This window comes from Tachypleus tridentatus, chromosome 2 (assembly GCF_004210375.1).
Source record: "Tachypleus tridentatus isolate NWPU-2018 chromosome 2, ASM421037v1, whole genome shotgun sequence".
Taxonomy (NCBI): domain Eukaryota; kingdom Metazoa; phylum Arthropoda; class Merostomata; order Xiphosura; family Limulidae; genus Tachypleus; species Tachypleus tridentatus.
In genome coordinates this window covers 68,118,603-68,140,362 of record NC_134826.1, presented here as the reverse complement: position 1 = coordinate 68,140,362, position 21,760 = coordinate 68,118,603, and the positions used below count along the sequence as shown (strand labels likewise).

The 21,760-nt window shown below is 33.7% G+C and overlaps 1 protein-coding gene across 3 annotated transcripts in view; it reads right to left on the bottom strand.

Moving 5' to 3' along the window:
* The window catches only part of LOC143244116 (membrane-associated guanylate kinase, WW and PDZ domain-containing protein 1-like), a 52,583-nt gene extending 32,888 nt beyond the window's left edge, over positions 1 to 19,695 (bottom strand). Inside the window, exons 1-5 of one of the 3 annotated variants that reach the window (XM_076488226.1) lie at positions 19,572 to 19,669; positions 18,812 to 19,466; positions 2,085 to 2,198; positions 1,410 to 1,529; positions 840 to 1,062 (exon numbers count right to left, since the gene is read on the bottom strand). In XM_076488226.1, coding sequence (XP_076344341.1) covers positions 840 to 1,062; positions 1,410 to 1,529; positions 2,085 to 2,198; positions 18,812 to 19,193 — 839 coding nt within the window. In that variant the 5' untranslated portion in view covers positions 19,194 to 19,466; positions 19,572 to 19,669. Of the gene's footprint in view, positions 1 to 839; positions 1,063 to 1,409; positions 1,530 to 2,084; positions 2,199 to 18,811 lie in introns of all 3 variants that reach the window. The other 2 variants (XR_013024900.1, XM_076488227.1) reach the window with 2 other exon arrangements.
* Between the last annotated feature and the right edge of the window lie 2,065 nt (positions 19,696 to 21,760).

Genomic DNA, 21,760 nt, shown 5'->3' with positions numbered 1-21,760 from the left:
AATAATGCAAAATAACACCTTCTCAATCACATCTACAGGACTTAGGTCAAGCAAAACAGTAGGAATTATAAAATCAAATGAACACGTGACAGCATACTGAAATAAAAATACCCAACTCTAAACAGTTTATTCTAGAAGACAAAATTAAACAATATAAAAAATATTAAGTAAAAAACATACTAAAAGAGCATAAATCATATGGATAGTAAAGTTTCATCACTAATTAGTGAAGAATAAAGCTAGAACTACAGAATACAATATACTTCAAATACTTAATTTTCAAGTGGGGATGGCAACTCTGTAGTTCATCTAATCAAAAGCAAGCATACTAACTTCTATCGTTGGTCTCTTCTACATTTATATAATATGTCCACTTCAGAAATAAACTTTGTCATATTAAACTATTCTTGTTTTTATACTTTAGCTCTATAAAAACAAGTCATAAATTATTATTGCTATAAACCTAACTTTACGTAATAAACTCAGTGTCACACATGATATAATTATTTTATCTAGAAAAATGTATGAAAAAAGTGATAGCAAAGTAAAAATAACCAAACCTAGCACAACGTTGATAAAATAAAAACAACCAAAACTGGTACAATGTTGATAAAATAAAAACAATCAAACCTGGCACTATGTTGATAAAATAAAAACAACCAAACCTGGCACTTTGTTCATGAAGTAAAAACAACCAAACCTGGCACTATGCTGATGAAGTAAAAACAACCAAACCTGACACTATACTGATAAAATAAAAAAACCAAACCTGGCACTATGCTGATAGAAGAAAAATAATCAAACCTGGCACTATGCTGATAGAAGAAAAATAACCAAACCTGGCACTATGCTGGCTGGACAAGAGAGGGTAATCTGAAGATTCTGTTGCCTCGATATTCTTAGATGCCATTGCTTCAACATTTGAACGGTTGCGCCTTCTCTTGCCTTCATAAGATGGATGAGCTCCAGGAAGAACACTTCCAACATTCCCCATGGAATTGGTTCGATGTGGTGTAGACATAGGGCTCTCTCGAGGGGGTTTGGGGGTACCATAATGATTGCCTAATAAGGGATAAGCAATGTATATGCCCTAAGTATTGAAAATCAAAGAAGTATAGATAATTTTTACAATATTAAACCAAGAAATAAAATATTGTGGTAAATAAAGCCTAGTACCAAAAAATTAAACATATATAACATTCATCAAACTTGTGTATAAACCAAAAAAAAAAGTAACATTTTAATAAATTATGTTATTAAGGCAAAAATATTTAGTAAATTAAGAATTTCACATAATTAGTTTTTAACCTTTGTGTGGAAACAAAAAATATTTTGATACAAATTTTTTGTATCATGATAAAATAACACATAGTGACTAATGTATTTTGTCCATAATTACCCAGACTTACCTTCATAGATTCCACTTTCCAATAGATTTCCACTTTTATCAAGTGCTATGAATTCTTCTGGTGTCAGAAATGTATAATCTACTCCATTGACCTCTCCTGGCCTCGGAGGTCGTGTGGTACCTTTAATAAAGAACAGTTAAATAAGTATAATCTACTCCATCGACCTCTCCTGGCCTCAAAGGTCATGTGGTGCTTTAACAAAAGAAAAGTTTAAAAATATATGATCCTCGGGGTCATATTATACCAATAAAAAATTAAATCTACTAATTTTAACTCATGTTAGATTAGATACAATCTTTTGATATCATAACAAATCAGATCTTAAAAGTGTGGGTTGACCCTAATCATTTCAATACAAAATCAGTTGAGTATAAAGACCTAAAGTGGAAATCTTGAGAGTAAAGGAAAATAGATTTCTCTAGTTTTGATTTTACAGAGTGTTTATCATTTCTGTACACAAACTCTGTCATAAAGACATGACACTACTAAAATGCCTACTACTAAGTATATAATATAATCACAGTCTTGTAAAATTAAACTGAAAAATAAAACCTTTACAGCCCTTCTATAGTTAACAAAATTAATAACAAATGAGATTCTTGTTACAAATTAAATAACACCTCAGGCTAAACAGAAAAACAAAAATTGAAATAGTGAAAGGTACTTTAACCTTACAAGGTATTGTGCGGAGGTAGAGACTGTCTCTGATGATGTTCTGTAGGTCGTGATCCACAGAACCTTTTTGGAAACAAGTGTTCAAGTACTGGCGGAGGTCCTTGGTTAAGTAACCTTAAAAAAGCAGAAAAGAAATCACTAAAACAATACGTATTTTTCAGTACTGGTGAAGGTCCTTGCTTAAGAAACCTTAAAACACAGAAAAACAATGCTTAGAAGTCACTAAAACTATGTATTTTTCAGGCACTAGCAGAGGTCCTTAGTAAAGTAAACTTAAAAAGCAGAAATGAAACAATGCTTAGAAATCACTAAAACAATATGTATTTCACAAGTATTGGTGAAAGTCCTTGGTTAAGTAACCTTCAAAATAGAAAAGAAAAAATGCTTAAAAATTACTAAAACAATATGTATTTTGAATATTATGTTTAAACAGTGATTTCTTCTCATTTAAATAAATATCCTTATTACAAATATTATAAGGAAGAAATAGTGTTTAATCTCACATTTAAATGTTCTTATACATCACATAAGCTACATGTTTGCATGTGTTATCTCTATCCTTAAGACTTAACTTGCTTAAATAAAAGCTGAATGAATCATCTTCATTTCTAGACTCCTCTAGTCTGAATAAATGAAACTGTATTTTTATAGGAACACAATTTTCTTCCCATGGCTATTGGATCACTTAACAATTAATGCTCTGTAAAGAAATGTTTTCATTTTCAAAATATAAGAATAAATGTCTTTTTTTTCACTCTGACATCCAAAAACCACTCACCAAATATTGATACCTTCTACAATTAAGACACTGATACGGATACATATGTTGTGTTCATTCTACTTCACAAACTGTTAGGGCATGGGTTCAAGTAAACTATCCACCAAATTAAAGATCCATGATCCATGTGTAACTGTTCTTCAGGTCAAAGACCCACAAGTACATATATATCTGTTCACCAAATTAAAGATCCATGGGTTCATGTGTAACTGTCCTCTAGGTCAAAAACCCACAGGTTCATATATAACTGTCCACTAAGTTGAATATCCATGGGTTCATGTATAACTGTTCTTCATATTAAAGACCCATTGATGCACGTGAATGACCAGTAAGACTCATTTGTGGAACCTTTCTATACTTAACTATCAAAACAGGAAACATATCCCAGGAAAAACATTTGATGTCAAACATTCATAGAGTAAAAGAATAATTGTTACAAAACATATTCTTTATCATTCAGATATAACTTTATCCTCCCATACTTATACTAAAAGGATGCAAGAGAATATAATTTGTCAGATTACAGTTTTTCTCCACCCTCTTCCACATTCTAGGGTACATACAAAAGGATATGTTTTCTTGGATTTAGGTTTGTCCTCCATGTACTGAAAGTACAAAAAGTAATATATTTCCTCACATTGTGCCAACAATACAATACTCCCTTTGTTGACAAATAACAGCAACAGATTAATGTAGAATATCTATATTGACTTATTCATAAAAATTACATCTAAATCCTTCAACAATATTTTTTGGATATGTAACAAATCTTTTCAAGGTTGACATTGAGATGGATCCACTTTACAGTCTTTACGAATGCAGGAAGTAGTATATTCAATACAAGGACTGTAGTCCTCGAGTTCTCCCTGTTCCAAGCAGAATTTCCAGTCTAACCTTTTGACCTCAATATGCAATAATTTCTTACATGCAACATCCATTAGGTTCTTTTCATCAACTGTATCATAATAAGAAATGCTTCAGTATTGTCATAACAATAAACTTTGACATTTTCTTAGGGTATGTCTAAACAAATGTATGATATCTCATGTAACAAACAACTATGAGATACAGTTTCACAAGATTTTGAAACTTATTTACGAAGTCCCACATAAATCTCTTCAAAATGAAAATTTGAAGAGATATTGATTTTTATCCAGTTATTCATCACCATAAACTACATGTATTTTAAACAAACAATCAACATCTTCAGTAGATGATGAACATTGACTACATATACACAGGTAATGACTAATATGGTACATTGTTATGAAAGCTTCTGATTTCTTCATTTAACAACACAAATTCCATAATTCACCACAACTACATACCAACACTGTTACTTACAATCTCATTAAACTGTTCACAATCGAGCCAGTAGATCAGTGTCACATAATCAAAGACTATAAATATTCTACCTATCACATTAACCTGGTCATGTTATCTGCAGATTCTACGTATCATGTAACAATGATCTGGTCATGTTATCTGCAGATTCTACCAATCATGTAACAATGATCTAGTCTTGCTACCCACAGATTCTACCTATCATGTAACAATGATCTAGTCTTGCTACTCACAGATTCTACCTATCATGTAACAATGATCTGTTCTTGTTACCCACAAATTCCACCTATCATGAAACAATGATCTGGTCATGTTACTCACAGATTCTACTTATCACATTAACAATGATCTGGTCATGTTACCCACAAATTCCACCTATCGTGTAACATTGATCTGATCATGTTATCCTTAAACCTTCTCTTATGATTAATTTACTTTTTACCTTTATGTCTTCATTACACTGAAAACCACAACTCACAAAATTCATTCCTCTACAGTCAACCAGTTTCAAAATACTAGAGTTTTTATATTAAACCCCAATGTCCCGGCTTGATTATCTACAGATGTCCACCCTCAAATGTATGTGGTGTGGGATTCAACTTCCCTAAACAGCTGGAGATAAGAAAATTAAGAGTAGCATTGCAATCTCTCTACCTGAAGCTAATAATGTTATCAAAGATTAAGCCCCATTTGATGCAACAAATTGAGCTTTTAATTCCTTTATACAATGACAGCCTTTTAAAACTGTATTCAGCTTCAAACTGATTCAGGTTTCACCAAGGTCAGATGCACCCTTGGATTCAAAACAGATTATTTAAAAAAGTATCAAGGTCAGACTCATCCTTGGATTAAAAGCAGAACATTTAATGAACTATCAAGGTCATACATGCCCTTGGATTAAAAAAAAAACATTTAAAGAACTATCAAGGTCAGACTCGTCCTTGGATTCAAAATAGAACATTCTCGTCCTCAAAATTGAAAGACCTATCAAAATCAATTATACCCTTGGATTCAAAACAGAATATTTAATGAACTATCAAGGTCATACACATCCTTGGATTTAAAAAGAGAACATTTAAAGAACCATTACAATCAGACATGCCCTTAGTTTCAAAACAGAACATTTAACCTCTGAAAAATTTTCACTTTGTGAAAAATGGAAACGAAGTGCATGTTCACAGTGAACGGCTGTAACACACACACACACACATATATATGTATTGTGATATTTGATTAATAACAGTAGGACAAAGTTAGGCCTACTAAATGTATGCATTATCTAACTGAAACACATGGACTTTAATTTTTTTGCACTTTTTTTTAATCAACTGAAAAGATATTTATCCTGATGTGCTTTTGTCCCAACTAACATTTTCACGAACAAAACAGGTTATTTTTGGTGAAGTATTAAACACAACTAACATAAGATATATATATCGTCTGACTAAAACATTCAAATTAGCACTTAAAGCATTATATTTGACAAGCCACGAGCATACATTACATGTTTTTCTTATGTTATTTCAAGTTGAACGGATACAAAGCAACGTTTTAGTACCATCGCATACGTGACAAGTCCATTACGTACACTACTCACTAGTTTTTTGGTGTTTTTTTTTTTTTATAATTTCGAGCAAGGCTACATGAGGGCTATCTGCGCTAGCTGTCCCTAATTTTGCAGTGCAAGACTAAAGGGAAGGCAGCTAGTTATCACCACTCACTGCCAACCAATAAGGGGATTGACCGTAACATTATAGCGCACTAACGACTGAAAGGGCGAGCATGCTTGGTGTGACAGGGATTTGAACCTGAGACCCTCGGATTACGAGTCGAGCGCCTTAACCACCTGGCCATGCCGGGCTTCATGGTTAAACCTAACTTTGTGTTTTTAAAGAAGGCAATTTTTTTGTACGTTTATAATGCCACCTTAACCTTGAATTATGATGTATAGATATTGCCTTTTAAATGTGAAGTGTGAAGTAGAACTGATTGTTGACTAAAACACACTGAAGCACGTAGAACTGATTGTTGACAAAAACACCGGAGCAAGTAGAATTGATTGTTGACAAAATTATGTATTGCATAATATTTGTGACTAACAGTTCACAAATATTATTCAATACATAATTGTTATTTTAAATCTTACTTTTGTAATTTGTTCCCTTTAATTTACAATAAATCATTTATTTAACTAAATACTGTTGTAGATCATCGTCTGGTTATATGCCCTCCTCCTATCAAGAGTGTTTGAAATGTGGCCCGAATTTCGCAGATAGCCTAGTTGCTTTGTGCCATAAAACACCAAACCAGCCAACCAAATTTAGCGGTGTTAAGACTAGAGGGAAGGCAGCTAGATAGCTAGTCATCATCACCCACCGCCAACTCTTGAGCTATTCTTTTACTAACGAATAGTGGGATTGACCGTAACGTTATAAGACAACCATGGCTGAAATAGCGAGCATGTTTGGTACGACGGGGATTCGAATCTGCGACCCTCAGATTACGAGTTAAGCGCCCTAACCATCTGTCTATGCCGAGCCACCACGTCTTGGATACCAGTTTACTTTAAAAGTATATTAAACTGCAATTAATGTCTCCTGTAGTGTCACTCCTTAGGCAGCATTAGCATAGCGTTAATAAACAAGCCACGGGTTAAGGTCCAAATTATCTTGTTAACCCCCTTCAGAAGCTGAGCAGTAAGTTTGTAGATTTACAACGCTAGAAGACTGATTTCGATACCAATTGTGGGCAGAACAAATGCAGCCCAATGTGTATCTTTGCGTTTAACAACAACCAACCAATCACTTTATTTGATCACAGAAGATTGCGACGTCCGAGGTCAGATAATCAGAGTGCCTCCCGGGACAACTAATGAACCCGGATTTGAATACCATTCGTTTCAGAAACCTACCTCTAGTAATGAATGACGCTGTAATACGTGTATATTGGAATAATTGTTACTAAGCGACCATAACACATTTCTTCACTACAAGCAAAGAAATCGTCCCATTACATCAACTGTACAGACATGCACTATCAAAAGTTGTATATCGTCTTTCGTTACTATGGTAACTGGTTAATTAGCCTTTGGTAGTAAGAATATCGACACTTAGGTAATGGACATAGCTCTCTCCATACAGGTTTTTAAGTTTTAGGTTGAAGTACAACTGGCGTCGTTGAAAATGAAAAACCGGAAGAAAAGACATTCGTAAACGTGCGTTTGAATGTGCCAACCCGCGCAGTTGAACATACATCTACAACAGGTGGGGTCACTGACGTGGTGGCGTTAACCTTGCGGAACTCGCGTTACTTCACCTGTTTAACGCACACATACCGACAATTATTCTACATGGAGAGTTGAGATTCTTATCCTTGTTTAAAAGAAGAAAGATCGTATATTGTGAAAAAACTATTTTAATAAAAGATGGTTAAATTTCAGTCGATAGTCACAAAAGCAAATATTTACTTCCTCAGTTAATAAGTGTTAAATTTTCACCTTTTACATTATCTGTGATGAGCATGCAGATAAACAGTTGACCAGTTAGTCAATGCTCATAGTGCAGCTAAAGTCAACTCTGATAAAATAACCAAAAAACCCAAGAAGGAACAAGTTGTAACTTCTAAAGGTGTTTCAATACTTTATTTCTCCTAAACCTCAGTTCACTCAATTAATTCTCTAACAGTTTCGAAGTATACCGTTAGGTTATTATTCTAGCATCTTAATCTACGGACCTTATTTTCACACATTGTTAGCTCGCGGATAAGGAAAGTTAAATACCAGTTACTTTATAACAGCTCTAACTTTGGGAAATATTTATTTAAATCTTTCGGTTTTGTTATTTTATCCGCTACTAATTCGAGTACCCGTTCCCTGGACAGAAGTTATGTAAATTCACGATTAATGAAGGGTTATCTTAAGACGTGAAAAGTTACTTCCCTTATATGTAACTGTAAAAATAATAATAATAATAATAAACATAAAACTGCACAATACAAAATGCGTATCTTCGCATACACCCATATCAAATATATACAGATCCATATCTACAGGGGGTGAAGTAGTGGTGTGGAGGTTCATTGGGTTCGTGGAGAAATACATAAACATTTTCAGTTTGGTTTTGCGGCTTTTATGAGTGTTTATTACAATTACATATAAGGGAAGCAACTTTCATTAATTTACATACCTTCCCTCCACAGAGGCCCAGCATGGCCAGGTGGTAAAGGCACTCGACTCGTAATCTGAGGGTCGCAGGTTCGAATCCCCGTCAGCTGTGGGGACGTTATAATGTGACGGTCAATCCCACTTACATTGCAAAATTAAGGACGGCTAGCGCAGATAGCCTTCGTGTAGCTTTGCGCGAAATTCAAAACAAACGAAACCAAATCCGTCCACAGGACTGGTACTAGTATATAATAATACAGTAATAACAGTTTATTTAATACACCACTTTTACACAGCAATTCTTGATGACGAGAATCCCGCTTGAAATAAATGTGTATCTTTGTTGTATCTAGAGTTAGCCTCTTTGTTAACCTGAAGATGACCTAGGAAGGTCGAAACGTGGTTCTCTGCTTATCAATAAGTGTTAATACCCATACAAGCCGTTCTGAGATACAGTAAACACCACCGCTTCTCACAACGTATTTTCCATGCATAACTTAACTTGCATTTCTACAGAGGACGTAGGTTGAAGGGCAACTTCTTGGTGGAGAAAGAGCTACCAGTCCACCAACGTGTAGAGGTTTGTTGTACCAGTCACCAGTTCACCAACATGTACAGGTTTGTTGTACTTGTACAAGTCACCAGTTCACCAACGTGCACAGGCTTGATGTACGAGTTACCAGTTCACCAACGTGCACAGGCTTGATGTAAGAGTTACCAGTTCACTAACGTGCACAGACTTGATGTACGAGTCACCAGTTCAACAACTTATACAGGTTTGTTGTACTTGTACAAGTCACCAGTTCACCAACGTGCAAAGGCTTGATGTACGAGTCACCAGTTCACCAACGTGCACAGGCTTGATGTACGAGTTACCAGTTCACCAACGTGCACAGGCTTGATGTAAGAGTTACCAGTTCACTAACGTGCACAGACTTGATGTACGAGTCACCAGTTCAACAACTTATACAGGTTTGTTGTACCAGTTACCAGTCAACCAACGCAAACATAAGTTTGACGGTGTGTAAACTAGAGTATGTAACTATTTTAATATCTGGACTCTGTATGTATTGTATGTTAGTACTTTTATCATTAAATTAAATATTAGTTTAATTTCAAACTGACGGAAATAATATAGTTGATAATAAATATCAAACTTAAAAAAACTTTATTAAAATTTGCAACTTTACGATATTTTGTGATTTGTTTCTTCAATTGTGTATTTAATAATGATCACACAAGTGACTGAAACACTGGACCTGTTATAACACTGTTGTTACTTATTATAAATCGTAATAAAATATAATTAATGGGTAAATCAACTCAAAACGAAACTATTAAACTATTATTTTTACAAAACGTTTTTAGATGTATTCTGTTCTTATATCGAATAGTATATAAATAATGTTATTAATCCAATTAAATATATTCTATAATTTGTATGCAGACTAGGTTAAGTTTCGTTTGTTAATATCAATATTTCTACACGTTCTGTAGAGATAATAAAACCTTTTTGTTAGACGCCCTTAGCAACTTTAAGACACATTACGAAAGAATGAGAGAAAAACAAACGTGTGACAAGAAACTGTTGCTATGACCACAGCACTTAAAATCACCAGTAGGAGCTGTTAAATTTTTGAGTCTGTTCCAACTTATAAGCATTTTATGTATATCTGTTTATATTACTTAATGCATTATATTTTCCTCTTCTTTCATTTCGTTACTATAGTTACGCAGAACGATGACTTGGCGCTTAAATAAAGCAATTAGTGTAGTATATTTATATTTTATTATTCTAACGAGCTAGCTGATTATTGGGAAACATTATTAATGCCGCTCTGTTAAAAAAACAAGAAATGTTTCTTAAGAAAGTTCAGATATGCTCCAAACCTAAAAGGTCTGCTACGGTATAATTACCACACTCATCTGAAACTCAAGTTCGTTGTTAAAATGTAAGAAAAATTTGTTATTTGAGGCGCGAGTTAGAACCATCAAACAGGAGTTACTTACCGAGATGTAACATGCACGTGCGCGCAATATGTTTGACTTCTTCAGAAGTCAGATGTTCGCTCAAAAGTTTTCAAATACCATTAGCTATAAATAAAATGTATTAAATAAAATACAAATAACAAATACTCACGCGGACTCCTTACGTGAAAACAGTTATCTGTTACAACTATCTTTTTTTCTTATTTACGTTTCCCACGTTTCAAGCTTTGTAGAACAGTAGATCAAAGATTATAAACAGAATAAATATTCTGTTACAGAAATAAGCAGCACCTGTCGTGCACTAAATATCTTAATTGAAAAGAATGAAAACATGATAATGCTGAAAATCTTACATGAATAAATGGAGGACTAAAGCTAACACTCTATAAAGTGGTGAATTTCTTTTTAAATACGAATGCATATGTAGTTTTCCAAAAGTCATCGAATCACTTGTCTTAGGGTTTAACCGATTTCTGTGTTTCGAGTAATATGTTGGGTAAGAAAGTTGCAAGACCTAATACTGTGTCAGTAACATTTTCCTTAAAACAGTCGCCAGGCGGGTCAGGTTATGTGTTCCTCAGTACATTTGCAAGGTTTAACACTGTGGAAATAATACTTTTTTGGAAGGAGGTATAGTTTTCTTAACAATTACCACCGTGTGCTTTATACAAATCTATATTTAATCTGTTTATACACTTCAAGATGGTGAATGATAAATAAATAAAAAAATCCTTTCTGATACCGGATCCCGAGACTTGGAGGGCAGGACAACATACCGATATACTCTCCCAGTTATCAAAATAAACTGTCAAAGATACGAGTGACACGATGTGTGTCAACGTTTTGTAGTAAGCGTAACCATGGAAACACAATCTGATGTAAATTATTCATCTACCTGGAAGTTTTACGTCTTGAACATTTAAGGGAATATGTTAAAAACATGTGTCATTATTATGATAAAAAGTTTCTTTAATTAAACAACAGATGACGCTCGCGATTTCATCTGTATTAAACACAGTGCACAACCATACTAGAAAAACGTAACTAGCATACAAATTACTTTAGGAAGGAAAATAACCTGGCAAATATACCTGCTGCGTGTTTTATTTTCATTCATGTCTAAGTAGGCAGTAAAATTCACCAGTCAGCAATTTCATTGTTCGTACTAATACGTAACAAAGGCCTCTCCTAAACGTAGGTACGTATTAACAAAGAGCTAACAGCTTAGCATTGAGACTGGAACTTGTCCAAACATCACAATAATCAACGCAAGCGGAAACGATGAAGCCAGATAAATTACGAATCATTAAATCATGCACAAGGAAAATATAAACAGAAGAAAACTATATAATTTTCTAAATAAATCTGTGTTGTGCTACCTCCAAATTACAAGAACATGAAGATTTTGTTTTTGTTTGTTTTTACATTTCGCGCAACTTACACGAGGGCTATCTGTGCTAGCCGGCCCTAATTTAGCAGCGTAAGACAAGAGGGAAAGCAGCTAAGTCATCACCATCCACCGCAAATTCTTCGGTTACTCTTTTACCAACGAATAGTTGGATTGAGCGTAACCTTATAACGCCCCCCACGGCTGAAAATGCGAGAATGTCTGGTGTGAAGGGATTCGAACCTGCGACTCCCAGATTACGAATCGCGAGTCCTAATCACATGGCCACGTCGAGCTAAGAATGAAGATATGGTAGATGTTTTACTTGTCTAACAATAGCATTCATTATTCACGACATAACTGAGAGAAATAAGAATGGCCAGAAGTTTGAATATTCTCTGATTTTAAATTCTCTCCAGATGTTCTTGGGTAATTAATTCCTTCAACATTACACCACATATGGCACTTTCGTCACTAACGTAACCCCTAGTTAATTTTCAACATTATCATACACCCCAACTTTCCTCAATCTGCTTACACTTTATGACAAAACTTTTCTTGAATAACAAGGTAACTGTTGCATGTACAACTGGTGAAAACCATTTATTTAGAATGTGATCGGGATATTATTTCGTATTATTATTTGTTTTCTCTCACAAATAGTAGACTTCCTTCCCATCGTGAATACTTTCAACATCAGTGTCTACAATCATAACATTGGCACTTCGAACAGTTCAATATTTTCAGATACCATAAACCAATCATCTGTGTCTACACAGCTCAGAAACCCTAAATCACAGTTTGTTCATCTGAATGTACCTAAATACGATGCCCGGTACAGTTCACATTCACTCATCATGTTCTACCGTACCACAAGTACTGTACGGTCAGTTGATCAGCCCGCATTTGTCCACTGTACCACAAATATTGTATGGTCAGTTAACCAGTCCGTCTTCGTTTACTGTACCACAAGTTTTGTACGATCAGTTAACCAGCCCATCTATGTTTACAGTACAGTCAGTTCATGAGTTCGTCTTTGTCAACTGTATAACAAGTACTCTACAACCAATTTATCCGCCCGTTTTTCCCACTATAACTGCACTAATAGTCTAATCTGTTTATCAGTTTTCTATGTTAACTTATCGAAAAACTATTCAAGTTGTGGAGATGGTATACTAGAACAAACAGAAACAAGTGTAATACGACAGTGACGTCAGGAATAAAACTAGAAGTCGATCTTCAGGAAAATATAGTTTTAATCAATGGTTCTTACACAAGAATTTGTAAGTTAGACTGGTACTTTTAATTACACAATATTCCCTATCGAAGAATATAAACAAGTTTTACAATGAATACGAATAAAATACGATGATTGTTTCTTATAATACTTCTCCATTCCTCTTAGTAACTCACAGCAAACAACTAGCGCCGCCTTTGGGCCTTGTGTGAACTAACGTACATGAACATATCTGATGTATATACTTGTTACAATTCACTTCTGTACGACAATAACAAAACATCGTTCTGTAAACACTTGTTAGCTCTAAATATCTATAGCCTGTATATATATATATATATATATTATATATATAATTTAATGTACGAGAACTTAACAAAATAAGGAATTAAAAAAATTGTTACAAAATATTTTTATCGCAAAAGTAAAAATAGTGACATTCGTCTGTCTGGACCTATATATTTCACTTAATAATCGATTTATTATACCGAAATTCTGCTCAACATTATAAAATTACACCTAGAATTCTTCAAATTTCATTGACAAATTTTAAGAACAACAACAACAAAAAATATGTTGGGTGTGGTTAGAGGTTAGTTTGGTTTGGTTTGTTTTGAATTTCGCGCAAAGCTACACGAAGGCTATCTGCGCTAACCATCCATAATTTAGCAATGTAATACTAGAGGGAAGGCAGCTAATCATCACCACCCAACCGCCAACTCTTGGGTTACATTTTAACCAATGAATAGTGGGATTGACCGTGACACTATAACGCTCCCATGACTGAAAGGGCGAGTATGTTCGGTGTGACGGGGATTAGAACCCGCGATCCTCAGATTACGAGGTTATTAGAAGTTAGCCTGCCCCAATTGCGAATCTGATGTTTTATGGTTCGCGTTTCGTGGTTGTTTGTTTAGAATTAAGCACAAAGCTACACAATGGACTAAATGTGCTCTGCCCACTATGGGTATCGAAACCCAGATTTTAACGGTTTAAGTCCGCAGACATACCGCTGTGCCACTGGGGAAGGGGCTTGTGGTTGAAAATAAAAACGCACTCTGCAGTAAAGTGACAAACTAATAGCCTTCCTTCTAGTCTTTCAGTTCAATATAAAGAATAAGTATTAGCTTCATAAGTTTGTCAACCAGCTGTACTTTACTGGATGTTCCATTCAGAGTAAATGTGTGAAAATCATTATGTGACAGTAGAGTGAACCGGAGCTATGTAGACCTGAATAAACACACGTGGAAAGATTGTGAATTATACGTATATTTGTATGGGGAGGTAGAAGGGGTGGTGATTAACTGACTGTTTTTGTGTCTTGTTAATTGTTTAACTCTAAACTAGAGCGGACGTTACTAGCGTGCGGCCAGGAATTTCATTTTACCCATAGGACGGTAACAGCGTTCGAAAACATTTATGTCTCTTTGACTGAAAACTAATCTAAACCATTGCGTTATTCACCTTCTGTAAATAGATCATATGTAAGTATGTGATGATTATTAGGAAATCATAAAAATAGTTCCGACATAACGTTCAAACAAGTACAGGTTTAAAGAGTTAACCCTAATTTACCTGTGTGGTCCATGTGGCTCCACGGTTTTCGGAAACATACCTTCACAACTAATTGTGTAACAAATTACTTGAATTACATATTATAATTTATCTCGAACGAGTCTCCGATTTATTATGTTACATATTAAGATTTCAAATAACCGGAAATTTGAATTTGAATTTAGAAGTTAATTAAATGTCAATACGTATCAAATTTATCATATTTGCCAACAAGATTGATACAGACAATTTTCTTTCCTAACACAAATATATTTTAATATACAAACAACAATACAATTTATAATAACGGTTAATACAAATAATGATTTATACATAATAGTTTTACAGACAATACTATCTTATATCCGGTCTAGAACTGAATATTTTATCGACGAGCAAATTAATTCTGAGTTGATATTGTTACACCTCGCGCTGGCGCCGTCTTTTCTTGGCTGGCCTCACACCCTTACAAGCTGACTTTATCGCGGAAAATATTTAATGTCCTCGTATAAATACTAACGTCCAAAGTTAAACGGTTAATGTTCGAAATCTTTCAACGTTCCTGGTCAAATTCTATAATTTTCCGATTAATAAGCGTTAACCACAATTATAGCTTCCGAGGCTTATAGTATATACTTACTGTAGCTGACCAATAATAATAACTGTCTTTTGACGTCTTGTGATGGCTTGCTTTTATATACTCACGCGAGACTCTCGAAAGTTCAATAATGTTCGAAAACACGTAAACCACTTACTGCCGATTCTTGTTCTCCAGAATCTTCTACAAATTTAGAGAAGGCTTGCACAATACAATCCGACAATATACATCACATGCATAAAAACTATACTTAAACAGACATAGATATTAAAATAAATGTAGAGTAGTAAATCTGCTACACTTGTGGGACAGTGGAATTTACATGGAAATGGAGTGATTTTACCCAATTTTTACACAGAAGAGAACATAAAGCTGTTAACATGTAAATCCTACCAACGATGAACATAATAAAAGCGTATCGTTAGTTTTGTGTTAATAAACTAACAAGACTTGCCAGGATTTAAACATTAAAAAAATCCAGCAATTTAAAATCACCTTTTAAAAGTGATTCTGCAATACTTTCATTTTTATTACCAACGCCAGGATTTATTCTTATCTGTTATTACAAGTAAACACGTGTTGTAGCTTCCTGTGTAACCATACTTCGTTAAGAAATATTTCAGTATTTGTATATACCATCTTCATGTCTGAGCTTTTAGGCTAATTTATCCCACAGTATTTGCGATTTTCCGGTAAAAAGGGGAGTTTTGGGTTATAATAGACGAAAATTATATATTTCGAATAAGGCTAATGCGTACAGAATACCAACTGTATTTACTAGTACCGTATCAAACTTATCTGGCTCGCATAACGTCAGCAACGTTTCGGTAATAAAGTTCTATCCTCAGCCTAAGAAGTTACATTAAGCTCTAAACACGTGCTGAATTACAATATAAATGTCGGAAGTACAAGACCCACGAACTGCATAAGAGTTGAGTCTTAATTTATAAACCAGTCCAGTCTTTACGGTGCAACAATAAAACAGTTAACATTTCTTGTTTTCATGGAAAGTACTAACGTGGTCAAATCTACAGGTACTAGTTGTCATTTAATTTATATAAATATAATAATTCTGTTTGTTGTATGTCCATCTAAAGTCTTCACAGAATGTAGTTGGATCTTCACCAAAATTGGTATGGAGGTTCATTAAGTCCATGGGGAGATACATACACATTTTCAGGTTTGCATTTTGCGGTTTTTGGTCGTTTTTATTATTACTTTTCCCTCTGTTAATGGATCTGCTCTAAATTTGGCGTGGTGGTCTGTTGGGTCCATGCGGAGAATCTTGAAACTTGAAGTTTCATATTTTGTGTTCTGCAATTTTTATGGACGTATTTTTTACAATTATATATAAAGGAAGCAACTTTTTATGTCCTAAAATAACATTTCATTAATCATGAATTTACATAACTTCAGTCCAGGGGACGGGCACTTCAGGTAATTATTAATACAGTACATACATACACAATCTATTTAGAAATTGATAATTAGTCCGTTTTGTTTTTCTTGTAATTTTAACTCTCTGCTAAGACTAATTTACCTACTAACCATCTCAGCACCTTTATCAATTTTATATTAAAAAACGTCATAATTTTGTTTTGGCGACTTCAAAATTTAATGTTTAAACTTACCAAAATATCATATATTTTATTTTTAACTGAGAATTTAAATCGAGTAGTTTTAATAAGAAACAATATATTGTGAGTTACGGTATCAAAATATCAAATTGTATGTCAAAAATAAAATCTGTCATATACTATACAACAATGTATGTTAAGTGTTAAAAACAATGAATTTTACACATTTCTTTTTACAACAGTACGTTGTAGAACACTAAACGTAATGTAGCCTGACGTGTATGTTACAACAATACTGATAACAATATGTTGTGCCTTTTATGTTAGAATCACTGTATTGCACATTGCACAATAACCTATCTTAGAATTCTTGGACCAACCGCTTTTATTCCGAAAACAATGAAATACAAACATACTTCAGATGGCGATACCTTTCACTTCTGGTGAAAAGGAAATTTAAATACACCATAAATGAATGTTTTTTGTTCTTAGGTTCTTAAATTTTTAGTACCAATTTCCAAAGTGCTCGTTAGTCTATCAACAAAACACCCGTATTCACAAATTAGTGTCCAATACGTTACTGGATATTTAAAAGCTTACAAAGTCCAATAAGTAATAGCGAAATTACTCGTCAGTGAGACAAACTATTAAATCGTATGTGAATTGAAAAGTATACTAAAGATATTGTATACAGTGTTATTTTAATCCAAAGTTTAAAAATCAAAAAGGAGAAAAAAGCATCAATAGATGAATATATAAGATAAGCTTCAAATAAATGACGTACGTACGTCGGTGGTGCACTGTATATCCATTCCTTTTGAAACCAAACCTCTTCGACTTTCTTAGCTTTATCTCGGAACTTCATATTACAAAAACTATAAAATTGCTCAAACAGCAAACTAAAACATAAGAATACCATTTTACTGAGCTTTACTAAAACAAATTACGATGAGATGTATTTGAAATATGGCATCTTGAACTTAAGAAGAGGAAAAAAACAGAATAATAAAAAGTTACATTACACATTGATTAAGTGAGAAGTGAGGCCTAGTGGCCTTTTGTTTTGGTATAACAATCATTGTTATTTTAGGGCCCGGCACGGCCAAGCGTGTTAAGGCGTGCGACTCGTAATCTGAGGATCGCGGGTTCGCATCCACGTCGCGCCAAAAATGCTCGCCCTTTCAGCCTTTGGGGGCGTTATAAAGTGAGGGTCAATCCCACTATTCGTTGGTAAAATAGTAGCCCAAGAGTTGGCGGTGGGTGGTGATGACTAGCTGCCTTCCCTCTAGTCTTACACTGCTAAATTAGGGAGGGCTAGCACAGATAGCCCTCGAGTAGCTTTGTGCGAAATTCAAAAACAAACACTGTTATTTTAAAAATGTCCTTCCTTAGTGTCACTGGGGTCTTTGGTATGAACTATAAACTTTTAAATTTCGCTTATAATAAAAACAAACGCTTACCATTTTAATTTTGATTATTCACAAAACTATGTTTACTTCATACTCTCAAGATGGCTGGTATGGGTATCAAAACATTAATTACAATAAAGTACAGAATAACGTTTCAACATTTTTTATGTCATTTTCAGGTTAAAACAATACATTTTTACTTCAAGTGGGTTTCTCGTCACCATTGACTATGTTTACTACGTTTAAAAGACCTTTAAAATAATCAACGACACATACTTTTCATATAGCTCTACTTCACGTTTATTTCCAGTACATATTATCTCTCTCTTTGAAGTTGAACTTTAAACTTTTTAATTTTTCAGGATTTGTAACGCATATTAGAGTTACTAGCACATAACATTAACAATAAAGTTAGAAAGAAAAGGTCTTTATTATCCAGATAATAAAATAATTTATTTCAGCTGAAATAGTTTTTTTATTAGTTGGACGTAAAGGTTTTTTTCTTTTTAAATTTATTGCCCAAATGTATGTTTTGAACTCTAGGAACCAACAATTAAATTTACTATGATTGATTCTAATAGTATTTACTTTCAAGTAGAATTGACAAATATTTTGATATATATAACTTACAATTATTCTTAAACTGTGACTGACCTCTTTGAATAAATAAAATAAAATATTTTAAGACTTACCTGATCGTACAGCCTTAATAGACACTGGATTGCCGTTCCTACAACAATGATTAATCCATGCAACAACGTCTCTTTGTGTGTAACCGGCTACTTTCTGTCCTTGGACTTCTATTATAATGTCCCCTTCTTCCACAAATCCATCAATGTAAGTAATCCTATCTTGACGAAGCGGCCCAAAAAATGGAAACTCGCCGTTGTCCGAACCCCCTTCTATGGTAAGATTTAGTATACCATCAGGACCTGTACATACAACACACTCATAAATGGTATGACTCCAATGTTCATAGTTTTTTACCGGAGTAGCCACTACCGGTAAACCTGTACTTGTTTCAGTCCGAAGAAAGTTAGGAGTGACAGGCCGTTTCAGTGCTGGTTTCGACATTACTAGGCAAATTTTAAAATAATGCTCAAACGTCGAACTTAAAATTTGTGGTCATTAACATAGACGTAACATATGAAGCCAGAACTTCTCGCAAAAATGTCTTGCGAACTTTCGAAAGGCACTGAATATTTGTTTATGTTGTAATGAGCTTGTCACACTATCACCTAGGGGCAGACAAACGTTGAATAATACGTCATTCCAAGAGAAGACGACTGTCGGCGTTAAGCCTAATATCCCTGGGGTCACAATTCACCATTGACGCCAGGTCGAACGCTGTAAAGGTAACCACAAAATATATCACATGTTCACCTGTTGTAACTACAAGTAACACTGTATTTCACTTCATTAAATAAACTAATATGTCTGAAATTTCCATACCACATCATTTTATCCCGTATTTTTAAGTAAAAGTGGAATACAAATCGGAAACATTTAGGACTTTTCATCTATCCATTCACGATCTCGAAATTCAAACAGCGTTAGATTCGCTACGTAAGTAACACGCATGCGCTTTTATCTTCTTTCATGCTGCTCCTCGTATTAAATCTGTGGACACGCGGTAATTCGCCCACATAGCGTCAGTGATAATCAACAAGTGGGTTTGATATTTGTTTCTTTTTACACGTCGCATTCTATATGAAGATAACACAAACATTTAAAATGAAATTTGTTATGAAAAACGGATCGTATACATTCGTGTGTAAAGAATATGATATGTAAATGTGTGATTAAATATTGAAAATTCATATTTTCTCATCGTATAGATTAGTTTTAAATGCAATTAAAAACAGTAGTCACCAAATTTAGTAACAATGCAATTGAAGAACAAACAATAGAGCGTAAATACAATAATCTCCCCTCACGGAGATAAACTTTCTCGTTTTAAAAATTGTTTAAAGAAATCTTAAGTTAACATACAGAGTCCTGTACTTTTCTAAAGATATCCTGTTTATCATTGTGACCTTGGCTTTAAACAACGGAAACGAAGGTTTTAAAACTGACAAAAAAATCAATACGTGTCTAAGCGTTGCACTTTAAAATGTCTTACACTATTACGTTGAAAAGGAGAGAGAGGGATAAAAATTGTATATTTATATTGTGTTTTTTTTTCCATATTACTGTCAGAAAGTAATCTAGTAAACGTCATATTTGGTATTTAATTAAGTTTGGTTGTTTGGAGCAAAGTCACAATGGACTATCTACTGGCGCCGCTGCTGGAAATCAAAGATGTTTAGTTAATATCCTAAAATTATATTAGACGTTTCCATAATATTTAAATTAATACGATAATATACATCGTTACCACTAAACGATACGCTTCAATAAAAATAAACAGTGGCTGCTAAAATCGGAACTAGAAAATGTAGATTCTAGATTTAGACAGCATTGTATACAGTCTGATTACGTCTATCGGAAAACTTTACAAGTCAAACGTTTTTCAACATGTTTCAAACTAAATAAACAGTGTTTTTCTTTCATTTTCTAGTAGGTTCTAGGCCAAGAAATAATCAACGCCGAACAGGTAGATATTGGTTGTCTAACGAGCGTTACATGAATGGCTAATTTAACTTCGAATAATATTAAGAGATGCAGTAGGCCAGAGGTTCCAAACCTTTTTTATGCCCCGCACCCCCTAAAAATTTTAATATGTTCTCGCACCCCTGACAGTAATTATTTATTTAAGAATAAAGGTGAAGATGGCCAAAACAAATTTTTATAATTAGTTTTTAATGATATATAAACAAAAACGAAATACTTGGAAAAGAAAAAATATTACAACAATCTAAAAGTTGCATAAACCCTACCCTTAATATAAACAAAAACAAAAAAACTGAAATGTTATCTCGCACCCCCTGGAACGCTATCTTGGGAACCACTGCAGTAGGCCAATAAAATTACATTTCCCGTAACATGTAGTTTAATTATCGTTACGTATTTAGTTAATATTTAAATATATCGTTAGAAAACTGGCAAATTAATTCGTTTTCATTACTCTCTGTGCACACAAGACGTTTCTATAGATTAGGTTTCACCAACCTGTTAATAAAATTAAATTTGACAGGTACTTTTTTAATCGTTATTTTGCTTTAATGATACCTCTGAGAATTCACAAAATGCATGTAATGTTGAAAACAATAGCCTACTTTTTGTACCATTATGGCCATATTCTTATATACTTCCCGAAATGATGAAATACAAAAATAACTTCTGTACTTTCTATAATTTGTCTAAAAGTATTAAAATTTTGAAAGGTTAGAGACGTATTGAAGCAAAGATGGTAACAAATCAACATTTGTGTTAGAAAATTATTCTAAGACGTTAAACATAGAAAATAAACATAAGCTCGTGACCTGTAAATATATTCAGTTATCGAAGAGAAAGAAATATTTTCGTATACTTTGGTGAAAACGTAAACATTTCTCTACATGAAATAGAAAATAGTTATTTAGAAAAGCAAAAATAAATAAAAATAATTATCAATAAATACAAACTAAACATTGTCAAGGGGCATACAAAATAGGTAAAATGGTAATAGTTATCATCAGATAAAAAAATAAATATTTAAT